The following is a 16,965-nucleotide window of genomic DNA, read 5'->3' as shown; positions in this document are numbered from 1 at the left end:
TAATAAAAAGCATGTCAGTTTCAAGGAAGTAGAATTCTGGTTGTTAGGATCTGGTGACCCCTCCAGCAGTCAAGTTTATGCAACTGTTAATGGAGATGGAGGGGAAAAAAAAGAAAGCCCATTGTTGACCTAAGCACAGTGTAATTCTTCAATACATTTTATGTCCTTGTGCCCTTGCATTTGTTCGCTTTTCCCTCCTGTTTTGTGTGTGTGTGTGTATGTGTGTGGAATTGTGTGGAATGAGGATTAACCTAGTGCCTCAGCTGATGCTGATTGGAATGACGTTCAACACATTTGCAAAGTCTGGATTTGAAAGAGAAGGAGACACTGGTAAGTGAACACACTTTCATTGGATATCATCTTTCATGTCACATCTGCCTCGGTAGACACTTGCACACACATACAAACACAAGGCCGAGTCTCCTGGTTGTGCTCCGGTACTTGGCGTGGTGCCTTTTGGCCCAGACGGTTGCAGGTGTCTGTAAACAGGTTAGTTAGGCGAGGACACAGACAACCTGCGACTTGTAAGCTCTTGCTGGCCAGCACACACTTTACACTGTTCTACTCTGCCGAGCTACATGCGTGACTTGATGTTTACATCCACATTTGCTTCTTTTAGGTCCTTTTTTTTTTTTTTTTTTATAAATGTGCATCAGAGTCTTGGAATAGGAGCTCAGTGTATGTATGTGGAAATGAGCGCATCGCATGCATCTTAAGACAGACGCCGCACAATGACGTGTGATTGGGTTTGGACTGGGTGTGATAAGGCGACGTCTTTCATGTGAGATGACCACATGCTTTATGACCTGCTCAACACACAAAGGTAAGAACACACAGCACTTTTTTTTTTTTTTTTTTTTCCCTTCTTTTTGAGCATGTCTTGACAACTGACCATACGTTTGTTTTCTTTTACATTTGCAATGAAACTGTACGAGGCCATTCCTTGGCCACAGACAATATCAGATTACCCCATTTTCCTCCCAGTGAACTGTTTCCTTAAGGCGTTGTACTCCTCACCTCCCAGCCTTTGTGTTTTCATAGATTACGTAGAGAAGGAAATAAAAGTTGACATTTCCGGAAAACACTGACATTTGCCAGAATCTGATGATAAGTGTAATTTACACATGCCGATGGCGGACGAAAGGGTGTTGTTTTGTTTGCCCGTGCTCTGAAAGCGGGCATAGAGCCCAACGTTTGCTGAGCAAGCACCTTCTGTGGATGTATTCTGCTCACCACAACTGCCACAACCATGTGCTGTGCAAATGTGTTGTGTGTCTGTGAGAAGATATATGGTGTGTGTGTGTTTAATGTCAAAGATTGTATTTCTTTTTGTCATACTAACTTTTGCTGCGTATTAACCTTGTTTTTCTTTTCAAGCTTCCCGCGTATTGGAAATCGTTCAGTTGGAACTATGGAATAAAATTTAGTCATGACTTAGTCATGATTTAGTCAAAACTGCCACTGTCGTTATTTCGGGAGGTTTTAGATTTTTACACATACAGCAAGATCCTTTTTGTGATGTAGCCTATTGTCGCTGTCCTGTGAAAAACACGTCCATTTTTTTTTTTTCAACTTTCGTATTTTTACGTGAAAATTCCAATTTTTTACAAAATTGGACATAAGGGTTTTTCACAGGGACGATATGTAAAGCGCCCTGCTGGGTGTTTCTTTGGGAAATGTGGAGGGTCATGCGCAGTACACCTAAAATATGTGCATTTTTACCAGAAAACGCATGCCTGCAACTGTTTTTGTGAATACCCTCAAAAAGACAATTAATTTCCCAGAATGATGGTAAGAAGGAATAACAACCGTGAGTGATTGGGGCCTGCAAATAGCTCAGACAACCAAAAATATGCAACTGATGTAAAGTGTCAACAATGTAGCAGATGTCACACATTTGCACCACATCTTATTGCTAGGCAGAGTTCAAAGAGTTCATTCATACTGTAGCTGACCCATACGAAATGGAAAAAATATTATAAAGTGTGCTGTTCGAATGGCAGACTGTACTATACATATTTTTTTCAAGAATATCTTCCCAGCAGGCCCTTTAGTTGAAACACGGCATTCTGATTAATATTGCGTCTGTGGAATATGAGTTAAGCAGCAAAATCCACCCCTTTTTAGCCATCTCAGTGGCGGCCATTTTGTTATTTCTGTCGACTGAAAATGACATCACAAGTGCTCAGGGCTCAGATAACAATCATGGCTCAGCTTCAGAAAACAGGTCAGCCGTGATTGGTCGTTACCTGAGCCCTGGGCAGCTGTGATGTAATTTTCGGTGGACAGAAGTGAGAAAATGGCCGCCCCCGGACATGGCTAAAAACGAGTGGATTAACTCTAATTCCACAAACGCAATATATATCAGAATGCCTTGTTTCAAAAAGTAGGCTTGCATAGAACATATTCTTGGGAAAAAATGTTTGGGTTGATTTCCCACTTTAAAAATGTCCAACATGTTTAAAGCTCAAATAACCTCATGTCTGAAATGTAACAATTTGCTAACATGAAAGTATATTTGAGGAGGAAAAAAGGAGACACGGAAGTGAGAGAATACCACCTGTTGTTTGTACCAATAACGGAGTGAACCACAATCTAGTTCCTATTGTGTCAATCATCACTAGATTCTACATCAGAATAGTTCCCTGCATGCACAACCTTTATCCAATATCAGTTGTTCATGTGCATGCATCATCTCTGCATGACTTTGCTGCTGTGCGTCTGCGTGCGTGTGGGGGTGTGTATGTGTGTGGAGGTGAGTGTGTGTATGCGCGTGTGAGTTGGTGAGGGAGGGGAAGAGACAGAGAAACAAGAGAGGTTCGAGAGCTCAATGGGCAGTTGGCTGTCCCCATGTACTAGTCTACGCACTTTGTTTCCTTGGCAAGGATTTTCCCTCATTTTTATTTGCTGCTGCCACCTCTTAACAAATTCACTCAACAGGTAATGCCGGTGTGCTACGGATGGTTAAATATTGATGGGATCCCTGTCGTGGTGGAAGTTGTTTTATTTAATTTCAAAGTTTCATTGTCAACATTACTTATTTGTTAGACTGTATTTTATCATCGTTTGGCAAATTAAGTACAGGAATTCGGGTCGCTAGGTATTGGAGAGAACATTCAGGTTTCCATTACATGCTTTTTTTTCACATTGAAATGCTTTATTTTGGTCAAAGGTTTTCATGTATTTCTGAAATTAGGTCATTGTCGATTAATAATAGTTTTCTACTGCTTTGACCGGAGGTTGAGCGTTCAGAGTCACAGACTATAGTGGGGGTGACTAAAAGGATGCAAACTGAGTCGGACTAATTGAAATAAGTCACCTTTAAATAACCCTGTTGGTCCATCAAGAAGTATGTTTATGTCATTTGAAAATATGTTTACTTTAGGTTTCAGCAACATACAAGTGGATATTTACTTACACATGTACAACAATGCACATTTAATTTAAATTGAAGTTCATTTACTTTTTTAAAATGACTATTTTGTAGTACATTGAGAGGACATCTGTATCCATTTTCTCAATGTTGATTTGATTTAAATTGGCGCTTATTCCTGTTTCTCATGTTTATTCTTTTTCACCCCTTCTCTGCGTCTGTGTCCGTTTAGTCTCCTCACACGGGACAAACGTAATCGGTTGAACGAATTGTGGTGATTTAGTCTGATGCTTTTTTTGCTTTAGTTACTTTTTAGTACTCATACTTAAAACAATATTGATGAGAAATGTTTTGGCAGCATGCGCTGGTGTTCCAGGTGCTTATTCTTCCTCTTCTGACTATCAGCTTTTGGTCAGATAAGAATCCAAAGTTATGCAACTTTGATTCATTCCAAATGAAATTGGATTCACGAGGAAATTAAGTGAATCAATGTGTCTTTTCTGAACCTCTAGCCGCAATGCATGCTTCTTGTATTTTCTTGGGAATGCAGCAGCTTTTAAAATCGAAAAAAATGAGTGTAAAAGTTCAAAGTTGAACCTAGAGTGCACTGTTGTTTCAATCATTCATTTTTATCGATGTTCTTGTGTCAATAGTTGATGGGTTTTTTTTTTCCTCTCCACAGATGATAAGCATTTAACCGAGAAGAGCCAAAATTCTCTGCACTCAATCTTTCTTGGTGCACAAACCCGTCACATCCATTTTCTTTAAAATCGTCTGTCCAAGAAGGACACAGTCACCATTTCATCCCATCATTCCCTTTCTCTCCTCGCCCTTCTGCTCACCATATTTGCTCCCCTAATGGGCACCATATCGGGCACCAAGACCATCTTGCGTTCACCGACCTCTTCCCAGCCATAACTACCTCACCAAAACCCAAACACAGCTACAAGCGTGACCCAATGGAGACAAAAGATCTGACGATGACAAGCATGTTGACAAAGGACGAGCGGGAGAGCGAGGCCGAGCGAGGCAAAGAGAGCGAGGAGGTGAAGGCACAAGAGGAGGGCACGCAGGACGAAAACTGTCGACTGATGCTGGCTGACGGTCATGCGGAGCGAGGACCCAAGAGTCCGACTCCTGGCCAGCAGGTGTCCAATGGCTTCACCACGTCCGGCCCTCAGAGCTCCAAGGAGGGAGCGGGGCTTACCGCAGGTTCGACCTCAGGGCCCGCAGGCAGCTCCGGGTCCGCCGCGCCGCTGGGAGGTCTCAGGACTCTGGTGGTCCAACAAACCAGCTTGGAGCGGCCCAGAGAAACTTGGAGCAAGAAGGTGGACTTCTTGCTCTCTGTCATTGGCTATGCAGTGGACCTGGGCAACGTGTGGCGTTTCCCCTACATCTGCTACCAAAATGGAGGAGGTGAGGCTGTGTGAAGGATGTGCCAAAATCTGATATTTGATTTTTGTTTTTCATGCTGATTTAAGATTCAAATGAGACAATCCACAATAAGTAACACTGACTCCATCGTGGATTCCAAAAATTAATCTTCCGAAGTTGCACAGCAATATGTGCATCAAACAACTTATTCACTGCCATTGACGTATTTACTTGTCTTTTCACAGTCCAGCCATTCAATCAGGAACTTATTTATATTTTTTTCAAACATTAGCGTAAAAGAGCGTCTGAAAATGTCTGGCAGTGAATGAGTTAAGGACAGTGTTTTTTACCAATGTTTTTCTGCTAAAGACAAATTAGGAATTAGGTTCGTCTGCCGGGTCTAAATATATGCAGTGCTTAGGGCATTTATTAGACAACCACTTAATCTAAAATTTATGTCACAGATGCCCTAAATTCACGGCATATTGTGTGTTTCTGTAATGGCTCATACATCAATAAGTAGAAGCTAATTAATTCAAGAAGCTCAATCATTCATGAATTTTCAAATGTAGTGTTTAAGAAAAATAGACGCCAAATTAGAGTTACAGTATTTACCTGAATTTCTTCTTTTTTTTTTTTTTATGTTTTTGTTGTTGATTGTTATTCTTGATGAACTTGGGACTTCTTGGGCTAGCATATAGTGGTTAGTTCAAATTGTGATATAAAAAGCTCAATTCAAATTCTTGTTCAAAATGGTAATGTGTTGTGAGTCTGCATTAAAGCACTTCGTAATGCTGGATGTTTCTGAGACAAAATACCAATTCTTAAGAACTGTATTTACACCATTTAGCTAGTAAAATTAAGGGATTCTGCCTGTGTCACAAAATACCTCCTACAAAACACAGTCTCCCTATCCACTTTTTATGAATCTGCGATTATAAAGTCCATGCAATTTCCTGTGCTGCGTGTGAGCGTGCGTTAATGTGTATGTGTGAAGCAGAGATGGGCTCAAGGAGACACTTGATAGAGGCAACAGTTATAATTGTGAGGGTTTTTGTTTTATTGGAATGGCCTCGGTCCACTGCTTGCTTAATAACATGTTGCTTGGCCAGGTGCTCAATCAACTCTTATCTTTGACAAAAAGAAAAAACACGCATGCGCACACAAATAAGCACACGGTCCCATGATGTAAACTGATGATCAGATAGGAGGCAAAGGGGATATGTGATATGAATAGCTGCATGTTGAAGTCTAAGTTTGTGGTCTTTAACTCTTCTTATGCTTTTATTCTGTAGTGCTTGTACTCATTAGCATCGCGGGTGAGCTGCAGCTTTTCCCAGCTGATTTTGGACAAGAGGCGGGTTACATCCTGGACTGGTCGGCAGTCAGTTGCAGGAACATGGAGAACACAAACACACTCAAATTAATACAATTTAGATTCTATAATTTCTAGTGCTGTCAAACGATTAAAATCTTTTAACTAATTAATCAGCAAATTTTCCATAATTAATTGGAATTAATTGTATTTGTCAACTACAAACTACTTTGTTTTACAAAGCTTGGAACTGATATTTACTTTAGTAAAATTTTGGAATTAATATGGTAAAAAAATTAAAGTATGAATGAAAGACTGTTCTAATAGGTTTTTTTTTTTTTTTTTTGCGATGCTTTTCCTGTAAAATACAAATGTTGAACAATACACCAAAGACTTACAACTAATATGGTATTTGAATTTGGCTGTGCAAAGTGCGCAAATCATTTTGGATTTCTGCAATGAGGTATCGAGCAACTTTTAAAGTATAACTCTGTCGAAGTTTGTCTTGCGACAGTGAGTATCCTCTAAGTTTGGCTGCAGAGTGAGCAGAGGTCCGCTGGCACGGGCAGTAAAAACTGAGTTAACTGAGTTAATTTTTTTAAATGCGTTCTAAAATTTAAATTAATCTCCATAGTTAAAGCTTTAACTTTGACAGCCCTAATAATTTCATATAATAAACGTTTTTGGAATGTGAGATGCAGGTTTGATTGTGCTGTTTTTTTTGTATTAGTAAGTGACTTGTGTTATGTCACGATTTTCTGCTTCCCCCATCCATCCTCATCTCATCAATGGCTTCGCCTTCTGTTCACCATGTCCTCAATTCAGGTGCCTTTTTACTTCCCTACCTGTTGATGGCGGTGTTTGGAGGTGTGCCGCTCTTCTACATGGAGCTGGCTCTCGGCCAGTTTCACCGCAATGGCTGCATCTCCATCTGGAAACACATCTGCCCCATCTTCAAAGGTAGGAGCAGATGGAAAAAACAAATGTTGCACAATTGCTTCAATTGGAGGTGGGCTGGCAGTGGGAATGGTGCCAACATGAGAGAACTAGCTGAAGGGGCGGGGAGGAAAAAAAAAAGCACAGTGTGAAGATCTCAGCAGATTCATTTAAATGAACCTGCTGAGTCCAGAAGCTCTGACCCCTTCTTGAACATTGACAGTGATGTTCTGACTGTGTTATGGAAATTGTCACATTTCCATGCCAAATGCCAGGTGTTTGGAAATTGGTTGGTAAGTAAATTGTTGAGGCTGCGAAATGTCAGCCACTAGAGCGTGAGTTTGAAAGAGTCATTGATCTGCGTAGGAGGAGTGATATACAAAATAATCATTTAGAAATGGCAGAGTATTGCATAGGTCCGCTTTGTGTTGGCCAGAACTTTCCTAGTGTTGTCAAGTATTCTTTCTAACAGTCATTTGGTTCCTTCATCCAGGTATCGGCTTTGCTATCTGCATCATAGCCCTCTACATTTCCTTCTATTACAACACCATCATGGCGTGGGCCTTGTACTACCTGTTGTCGTCGTTCCAGTCCACCCTTCCCTGGACCACCTGCACCAACAGTTGGAACACGGGCAACTGTAACAGCTACATGTCCACCGACCACAATGTTTCGTGGTCCAACTCCTCCACCTCCCCTGCCGAGGAGTTCTATACGTAAGTGCATGTAAGTGGGATGTGGAGGCATAGGGGGGACTTTACAGGATGGAGATGACGAGTAGGGAAGGATAAGAGCTGCAACAATATCAAAATTTCACAAAGCCAAACAAAGTATCCATGATTTATGATAACATTTAAAAAGTGTTACTGTGTACAGTTCAATGAGATGTATGATTTATAAACATTATATTCAGTTCACATTGTAGATATTCTACTACTAAATTTGTGATTGTTTAAAAAAGAAAAGAAAAAAGTCAGCATGCTTATTACGAATATATTTGCATTTCTTGACAAATTGCTGTCAAGAACAGAATCTCATGACAATGTGTAGCTATCTACATGACATGATATACTGCTGTATATTTTCTTAACATTAACTGAGACCTTGTCTACACGTAGCCGGGTATTTTGCAAATGGGAGATATTTTTATGCGGTTTGCCCTGTCATCTATACGTCCACGGAGATTTGTTTTTTCCATTTAAAAACGAAGGTTTCTGAAAATTCAAAGTGGGGATTTGCGTATATTTCAATCCGTGTTTGGCTTTGGACACTCGGAACCGGAGATTTTTCTTTAAAAAAATGAAACACATATTGACCATCTAGTTGATAATTAGTCATTAGAAAAGTCAGAGAAATGTGCCACCATTGCCTACTTCCCGCGTCAGTTTAAACATGTCACAGGTGCATGCGTCCTGTGTGCGTAAATGAGAGAGTGTGTCCAGCCTCCTAGCGCTGGACTCATTCGTTCTTTTTCGTCATAAAACATAGAAAGATGCAAGGCATATTAATTTGTGTTTGAGTACAAAATATTTACTTTCTGTGCTGTTTAAATATTTGTTATTAGGGCGAGGTCGTTTATGTGGAAGATGCTGAATAAATAAGCAGCTTTTTTTTTGTTTGTCTTTCTTTTTGATTTTTTTTTTTCACCTACACAAGGAGGAAAAATGGACCGACTATGTGTAAAAAAGGCCCAAGATTGTATGAAAAGTGTTTAAAGTGGAAGTCAACCCAAACATGTGTTTTTCAAGAACATGTTCTATGCAGGCTCACTAGTTGAAACAAGGCATTCTGATAAATATTGTGTTTGTGGAATATGAGTTCAGCAGTAAAATCTACCCGTTTTAGCCACCTCATGGGGCGGCCATTTTGTCACTTCTGTCGACTGAAAAGGACATCACAGTTGCTCAGGGCTCAGATAAGGACCAATCATGGCTCAGCTTCAGAAAACAGGTGAGCTGTGATTTGTCATTACCTGAGCCCTGAGCAGCTTCGATATCATTTTCAGTCGACAGAAGTGACAAAATGCCTACCACCTGAGATGGCTAAAAACGAGTGCATTTTGCTATATTCCATAAACGCAATATAAATCAGAATGTCCTGTTTCAACCAGTGGGCCTGCATAGAATATATTCTTGAAAAATAATGTTTGGGTTGACTTAAAATCTTATCAGTTTTAAAATCTCAGGATCCGTTTTTTTTTTAATGAAACACATATTGACCATTCTAGGCTGTAAGTAGTTGTTAGATAAGTCAGAGAAATGCGCCTCCATAGCCTACTTCCCCCATACCAGCGTCAGTTTCAACAGGTTACAGGTGAATGCATCCTGTGGGCATAAAGGAGAAAAAATGTCCAGCCTCTTAGCACTGGACTCATTTGTTCCTTTTAGTCATAAAACATGGAAAAATGCCAGACATATTAAATTGTGTTTGAGAGTACAAAATATTTGCTATCTATCCTATTTAAATATTTGCCAAACAGGCTGGTCTAGTGTCGTTTTAGCTGTTTAACATTAGTTTCGCTTTATACACTTAATTATACCTGCCTTTAATGGAATCCAGTAAGCAATGGAAAAAAGGTCACAGTTTGGCAACCGCAGTGATAAACAAAATTACATCCATGCTTCTTTTACCCTAACCAAGTCGAGCATGGTTCTCTTTGCAAATAATCACAATCGATAGTTTTTTTTTCATTAGATCTTTGAGCGCAGTTGTACCAAATGTAGCAGCCGGTCAGTACATTCACCAATGTTACTGTGTACATGCAACCAATATGTCTACTTTGCGTGTAATCAAACCTACTTTGAGCAACACAAGGGTGTGTCAAAATGCATGCGATTTCAAATGAGGGTGGGTTTTTAATTCGACTGCATTTGTTTAGCTCACCTTTGTGTCTTTCCATCTACATCTCAACATCCTCACACCGGCGCCTTTCTGCAGTCGACATGTGTTGCAGGTGCACCGCTCATCAGGTCTGCACCAGTTGGGCTCTATCAGCTGGCAGCTAGCCCTTTGCTTGCTCTTCATCTTCACCATTGTCTACTTCAGCATCTGGAAGGGAGTCAAAACATCTGGAAAGGTTAGCTGACCTTTTCACCAGTACGGCTAATGGGCGGAGGGTGCCGCGTAGAATGGATGGATAGATGGTTGTATTGAGGAGAATGGTCATCATATATCACGCTCATTATCATTCATCATTGCTGTTGGACAAGTTGATTAGAGAGAAATCTTCTGCGGTTCACCAGTTAAGCCAGTGAGCACACAAACCAGACCTGAAAGTCTTTTTTTAGCAGCTTTACTTGATTCGATTTCACCAAATGAAACCGATAACTGTGATGACATCACACTCCATCCATGCTCATCAGCGTACACACAAACATTGAAAGAAAAACAGCATATTATTCAAAAGCATCATCAATATCAAGTTCATTTATTTACTGTTTTAGGTGGTCTGGGTGACTGCAACGTTTCCTTATCTGGTGCTCCTGGTGCTCCTCATCCGGGGGGCAACTCTACCTGGGGCATGGAGGGGTGTGGTCTTCTATCTCAAACCTGATTGGGAGAAACTGCTTAGCACTACGGTAAGATTTTTTTTATTTAACCACTACGTGGAGGTTGGCTATGGCAGAAACTTGTCACATGCTTCGTTGTCCTGTCATAGATGTTTTTGTTTATACCACTTACAATGTGTCCATCATGTTGTGTTCAAGGTGTGGATCGATGCAGCAGCTCAGATCTTCTTCTCGCTGGGTCCGGGCTTTGGGGTTCTCCTCGCCTATGCCAGCTACAACCCATTTCACAACAACTGCTACAAGTGAGTTTAACAGAAAGCACCTGATAGGACAAGCCAAAAATAGCAATGGGAATCTACAGATTAGACTCGTCAGACACACTTCAAAAATTCAGAATTTCACACACATACATGCCTCTTTTCTGCCCCTTTCAGAGATGCGTTAGTCACCAGCTCAGTGAACTGCCTCACCAGCTTTCTGTCCGGCTTTGTCATTTTTACTGTCCTGGGCTACATGGCTGAGATGAGGCAGCAGGATGTGGATACTGTTGCCAAGGATGCTGGTAAGAAACTACAATGACCATCTCCCTTCAATATCACATTTTTGAAGAAAAATCCCTTCTCACAATGACGTGTATTTTCCCTTAAAGTGGAAGTCAACCCAACATTTTCCTTCACAGTAATATGTTGTATGCACTCCCACTAATCTAAACATGGCATTTTGATATTAATGTTGTGTTTGTTGAATACGTGTTAAGCAGCAAACATGCACTTTTAGCCATCTCTTGGGGCAGACATTTTGTCATTTGCTGCCAACTAAAAATGACATCACAGTTGCAAGGTAATAACCAATCACAGCTCACCTTTGTTCTGAAGCTGAGCCATGATTGGCTGTTACCTGAGCCCTGAACAACTGTGGTGTCATTTTCAGTTGACAGCAAGTGAGAAAATGGCCGCTCCTTGAGATGGCTTAATTCATATTCCACAAACACAATATTATTCAGAATACTAAGTTTAGACTATTGGATAGAACAAATTATTGATGTCCATTTCAGAACAGTCTTCTCCTTTAACCTGCTTGTTATTTCCCCCCCCCCCCCCCCGCCCCCGCCCCCCCCCCCCCTCTAGGACCCAGTCTGCTTTTCATCATTTATGCAGAAGCCATTGCGAACATGCCAGCTGCAACCTTCTTTGCCATAATCTTCTTTCTCATGATCATTATGTTGGGTCTGGATAGCACAGTAAGTTAACTCCTTGTGCTCGTGAATCAACTGTCCTGTGCCATATGTCGATCCCCTCTAAATCCACGCCACATATTTCATATTAGCACAGCCATGAATGCAAACAGCGTGCTCTCTATGACTTGAGCATGCCACACTCCCGCCAACTTTTGGTGAACTGCCATTGACATATTTATGTCTTTTCACAGTCCAGCCATTCAATCCCAGGAACTTAATTATATTTTTTTAATTTTTTTTTTTGTCAAACGTTAGGGTAAAAGAGGGTCTGAAAATGTATGGCAGTGAATGAGTTAATAGTAAACAAAACAATGTAACTGTGCCCTTATATCAGCGCAGTGATCTTTTCCCAATAAGCCTGTGTTCATCGGTGTCCAAGCAGCCAGCTTTAGAGACCTGTGAAGCGCTTATTGCGTACTGTTAATCAGTGTAGAATCAACATCAGGGATGCTTTGCTCCTCCTTTTCATGACTGAGGATATTACTGCTAATGTGTTGCTTTGTGTAACCTATACGGTCTCACCTTGTGTCACCCATGTATTTTCTGTAAGGCATCTAGAAAATGGAAATTTAATAAGGAAAATATCCTATTTTGCTGAATATTGTTTAGCCACCAAATGGTTCCAGAGGTTCACAATGAATATTCTAAAGTGTTGGAAGTAAGTCTTCCAAAGTCAGCTGGGATTGGCTCCAGCTCACCAAGTACAAAAAAATGGATGGATGTAAATATCATGTATACTGAGGAGTTCAGTTCTTATCTACTCGTATCTTGTTCCCTTTTCCAGTTTGCCGGTTTGGAGGGGGTAGTCACCGCCATGCTTGACGAGTTCCCCAATGTCCTGGTTAAGAGACGAGAGCGGTTCGTCTTTGGCCTCATTTGCGTCTGCTACCTCGGGGCACTCTCTACCCTCACATATGTAAGTCGCGTTTTAACTCTACGACAGTATGTACAATTTAGTCTGAAAATAACACTATGAATGCAGCTGTCCATCAATGGGTCTGCTTTTAATTACTTAACCTGAAAAGTTATTGTTTTCAATATTTTTAAAGTTCCAAGTCGGTCAAAAAATTGCCTCAAAAAACTTACTAAGCATCTAATCAAATTGCTCCATTGTCATACTGTACTGTTTACAGTCCCGAGGGTGCACATACGTATTAGCCTCCTATCTGTGAATTGCTCTGACTATGCTGTGATCTATCATCTATTACGATAGTCCTCAGTTCAATCTATTTCCTGGCATTTCTCACCATTTCTCAACTATTTATGTAGGTTCTAAGTATATACTCTAAATATGCTTCGTGGTGTGTGGCAGCTTCATTTAGCTAATGTAATTAGCTGCAGTTTACAATTACATGGAAATCAGATTCAAGTAGTAATTCCTTTATCTCCAGCCCTCAATTAAGGTAAGGGAGTAATTAACGACTACGCTCTACACATGCAACATGTTATCATCATCATGTGGGGACAAGGCCTGTTACAAAGGAGTGATTAGAAAAGGGATTTTTCGCGAGACTCTTATTTTTCTCCTTGGACCAGGGAGGAGCTTTTGTGGTGAAGTTGTTTGAGGAGTATGCCACGGGCCCCGCGGTTATCACTGTGGTACTGCTTGAAGTCATCGCAGTTTCCGGGTTCTACGGTTAGTTTGGACCTCATTGTATCAAGAAAATGAATACTCATGTATAATTTGATTGGCATTTCATTCCAAATGATTTTGGGCACTGATTGAAGATTAAGGTACTGTGTGTATTTCAGGCATCACCAGATTCTGCAACGACATCCAGGTCATGCTCGGTTTCTACCCGGGATGCTTCTGGAGGATCTGCTGGGTCGCCATCTGCCCCAGTTTTCTCCTGGTGAGACACTCAGAAATCACCTTTCCCTACATCTGTATTTCTCTCGTGCAGTACTTCCTTGCACTATATGCTTCTCTTGCTGACATCAGCCACAGAACCCAAGGTCACTGCTAAAAAAACGCACGAATATCTCCTCACGTTATGTCATCCCCACACTGCAAGAGAGCCCTATGACACAACTGCGTAAACAGACTTTTTGTACACACGCACTGTATTCAACTTGTTTCTATTTACAGTTCATCATCATCAGCTTCCTGGCCTTCCCGCCTGAGGTCAAGTTGTTTGACTATCAGTATCCACCTTGGACCACAGCCCTTGGCTACAGTATCGGGGTGTCCTCATTAATCTGTGTGCCTGCTTACATGGTCTACCACCTAATCAATGCCAAGGGCACATTCATGCAGGTACGCCCTTCACACACACACATTTTTGGGGTCATTTTCCCCTTTCAGAATTAGTGAATGAGCCAATTCCTTGTCTTCCTCTGATCTCTCCAGGCAGCTTCTCACTAGCATTTCTCACAGTTTCTCATGCAAGCTAGCATCAAAGGAAAAAGCACAGGCTAGCGGTTAGCTCAGGGAAAAAAAAAACCAACACTAATTCAAGAGGCACAAACTACACACACATGTGTGATGGAAGTAGCCTATCACCTGACTACACTGACTGGGAAATGGGAAGTCTTTTCATTCAAGCCGATTGAATGCTCACTCATTGCTTTGTACAATCACACACCTGCCATAGTGTAATGATAACAAAACACTTTCCTTTCATCATCAACACCATTATAACATTGCGACAAGCTGTAGTAAGGCCATATTGTCCATTATTGACACAACTGCCGAGGCGCGCAATGACACTGACACAGACTGTCACCATGCTGCAGTGTAAACATACATGATAAACACATGGAACTTCTATGAGAGCGTAAGCAAGGTCAAAGTTTGTGTACAATTTTATTACTAGCGGGGTTTTCTTGACTACATACAGTTTGGAATTTCTTAAACTGGTGACACAAAAAAGAATGATATTTTGTAAATTTGTATTTAATACTCAAAGACATTGTCAGAAACTAGAGATGCCATGGCAATGAAGGATGTGTTCAGTACTATATAGTACTTGTGTCATCAATGACATCATCGATGAATGTTCTGATCGTGCCGCTGCACACATCTCTAACCAGCCAACAACACTAAACACTCATGTTAACTAGAGGTGCCCCGACTGGTCCGCCACTACTACCAAGAAATGTTCTGCTCAAGACCCCCCAAATTAGCCAAAAACATATTCTCAACAAAAACAAAAAAATACATGTTTAAAAAAAAAAAAAAAAAAAAAAAAAAAAAAAAAAAGGATCATTTATGAACAATAACACAGAGGCTTGTTTTCAGTAGGTCTACAAAATTGCAATTTAACATTCAAAGATGAATGCAGTGGCCTGGGTATGGAAAGTATTCCGACCCCTTGAAATTTTTCACTTTCTGTGTCACTGCAGCCATTTGCCAAAATCAAAAAAGTTCATTTTATTTCTCATTAATGTACACTCAGCACCCCATCTTGACAAATTTTTGCATATTTATTAAAAAAGACTCCAATAAAAGAGCAGAACCATCTCAAGGAGGATCTGAAGAAATGTCCAACATGTGAGTTAAATCTGAAGGTTGCTGCAAAGGCTCTGAAGACTTATGTCCATTTGATATTTCAGTTTTTCTCTGTTCATACATTTGCAAAAATGTCTACATTTCAGGGGTTTTTTTTCTGTCAAGATGGGGTGCTGTACATTAATGAAAAATCAACTGAACCTTTTTTGTCTTTGGCAAATGGCTACAATGACACAGAACATTTCAAGGGGTCGGAATATTTTTTCTGCAGCTTCTTTCAGTTATTTGTTTTGGGGTCTTACTACCTTCAGTCTCCTCTTTCTCAGGTGAAATGCATACTCTATTGGGTTTAAATGTAGAGATTAACTTGACTAGTCTTAAAACCTTCACATCTTGCCCCCGATGAACTCCTTTGTTATTTCGGCAGAAAACCTGATCCGGAACCTGTTTTGGGTTTGGTAAAGTGATCGACATGGCAATTACCATTGCGGTTCTCCTAATTTTAGGCAAATGTATCCCAATAATTTCAATGTGAGGCTTGTGTGTGCCAACAATTTGAAAATTGATATTTAAAGTAAAACAAGAATGCCAAAGAACTGGATGATGTACATCCCTTGGTAGGCTGAGAATAGTGATGACATGATAGCAATCTGATGAGAGTGACAAGTATGTCATGTATACATTTTTTTCTTTCCAGCATCACATCTTTAATGGAAAAAAAAACTCCCAATGTTTTGGAAATTAAATCATGTCTCAAACACGTTTTTGTCAGATTGAATGAGAACAAATGAATGCCGTTTTATTCAACATTGACTGTCAATTCAGTGCCTCAGTATCTTGTATATTTCTTTGCAGCGTTTATCAAAGAGCATCACTCCGGAGCCCAGCAATGACCAACACAGAGGCTTCATTGTCACCAATGCAGTGTGACCTGCCCCTCCTGTGCCAATTCAAGCTACTTAGAGTGCCCCCTTCTGGATCCCTTGCAACACTACAAAACATGGAGGCTACCTTTCACCACATTTGCCTCTTTTCATACATCTCTAGCACCCCATGTCTTTGTCAACCTGAAATCTCGAAGTGTTGGTGGATTTAACGTAGGTGAAGACAAGTTACATCAATCTTATTTCGCTTGGTTGAGTTCGGGTTGGCTCAGTTTGCGAGCAGGTTTTACAGGCACTTTCCATTTCTCTAATGTGCATCACTGCCTTTTTCATTGGGTAACGCCCATTTTGTACAATTATTTGGATGTAGTCATGTAGGTTATATAGCTTGCATTTAAATTGTACATATCTACTGATCATTTCAATTAGACAGTGCCCACATGATGAATTATCCCTTCCTGCCCCTTTCATTGTATCATTTTAATACTATACAGTACGGATAAGTTATGCATTCTAATATGTAGCAAAATTCAGGTATTCTCTCTCTTATGTCATTGAAGCCAAATATGTGATATTTTTTCTGCTCATATTTCATGCAATGTGACAGTATTGTTGTTCCATCTATGTTGGACTACAAGGACACATTTGCTAAGAGTTCTACACACTGTGAAGCAGTGTGTGTGCTTGTATGAATTTGTATTGGGTGCGTGTGTGCGTGCGCGTGTGTGCGTGTGTGAGTGACAGAAAGACTGTTACGACGCCCCTAAAAACGTTCAGATGAAATGTTTTCCTTCTATAAGTGCAAAATGAAACGTGCATTTAAGTGTCTGCATTCTGTCACTTTAACCGTCCATATTTTCATATCTTCGCGTTACGTACTGATGAT

At 40.5% G+C, this 16,965-nt stretch overlaps 1 protein-coding gene across 3 annotated transcripts; it reads left to right on the top strand.

The window, feature by feature from the left end:
- The first annotated feature begins 340 nt into the window (after positions 1-340).
- slc6a4a (solute carrier family 6 member 4a) lies at positions 341-16,902 on the top strand. Of its 3 annotated transcripts, XM_086035994.1 has the most exons (15): positions 341-524; positions 620-823; positions 4,056-4,789; positions 6,888-7,022; positions 7,492-7,714; positions 9,936-10,074; positions 10,442-10,576; positions 10,706-10,809; positions 10,942-11,069; positions 11,635-11,747; positions 12,529-12,660; positions 13,281-13,380; positions 13,497-13,597; positions 13,834-14,001; positions 16,051-16,902. In XM_086035994.1, exons 3-15 carry the CDS (start codon positions 4,333-4,335, stop codon positions 16,123-16,125), a joined length of 2,010 nt encoding a protein of 669 aa, XP_085892120.1. In that variant the 5' UTR covers positions 341-524; positions 620-823; positions 4,056-4,332; the 3' UTR covers positions 16,126-16,902. The 3 variants fall into 3 exon arrangements, with proteins under 3 accessions (XP_085892120.1, XP_085892119.1, XP_085892121.1); XM_086035993.1 differs by having other exon boundaries at positions 341-823; XM_086035995.1 differs by lacking the exons at positions 341-524; positions 620-823 and adding an exon at positions 2,809-2,940.
- The last annotated feature ends 63 nt before the right edge of the window (positions 16,903-16,965 follow it).

Source organism: Filicampus tigris, chromosome 7 (assembly GCF_054856515.1).
Source record: "Filicampus tigris isolate MCC_2025a chromosome 7, RoL_Ftig_1.0, whole genome shotgun sequence".
Classification (NCBI taxonomy): Eukaryota; Metazoa; Chordata; class Actinopteri; order Syngnathiformes; family Syngnathidae; genus Filicampus; species Filicampus tigris.
The sequence above is the reverse complement of the archived record's forward strand: the minus strand, read 5'-3'. Positions and strand labels throughout refer to the sequence as shown.

Excerpts from the sequence above, each read along its gene's own strand:
- slc6a4a (XM_086035994.1), top strand. The coding sequence starts at position 4,333 with ATGGAGACAAAAGATCTGACGATGACAAGCATGTTGACAAAGGACGAG. Across the intron at positions 10,810-10,941 it reads TTTCACAACAACTGCTACAA|AGATGCGTTAGTCACCAGCT; the intron begins GTGAGTTTAACA and ends TGCCCCTTTCAG. Across the intron at positions 12,661-13,280 it reads CACTCTCTACCCTCACATAT|GGAGGAGCTTTTGTGGTGAA; the intron begins GTAAGTCGCGTT and ends TCCTTGGACCAG.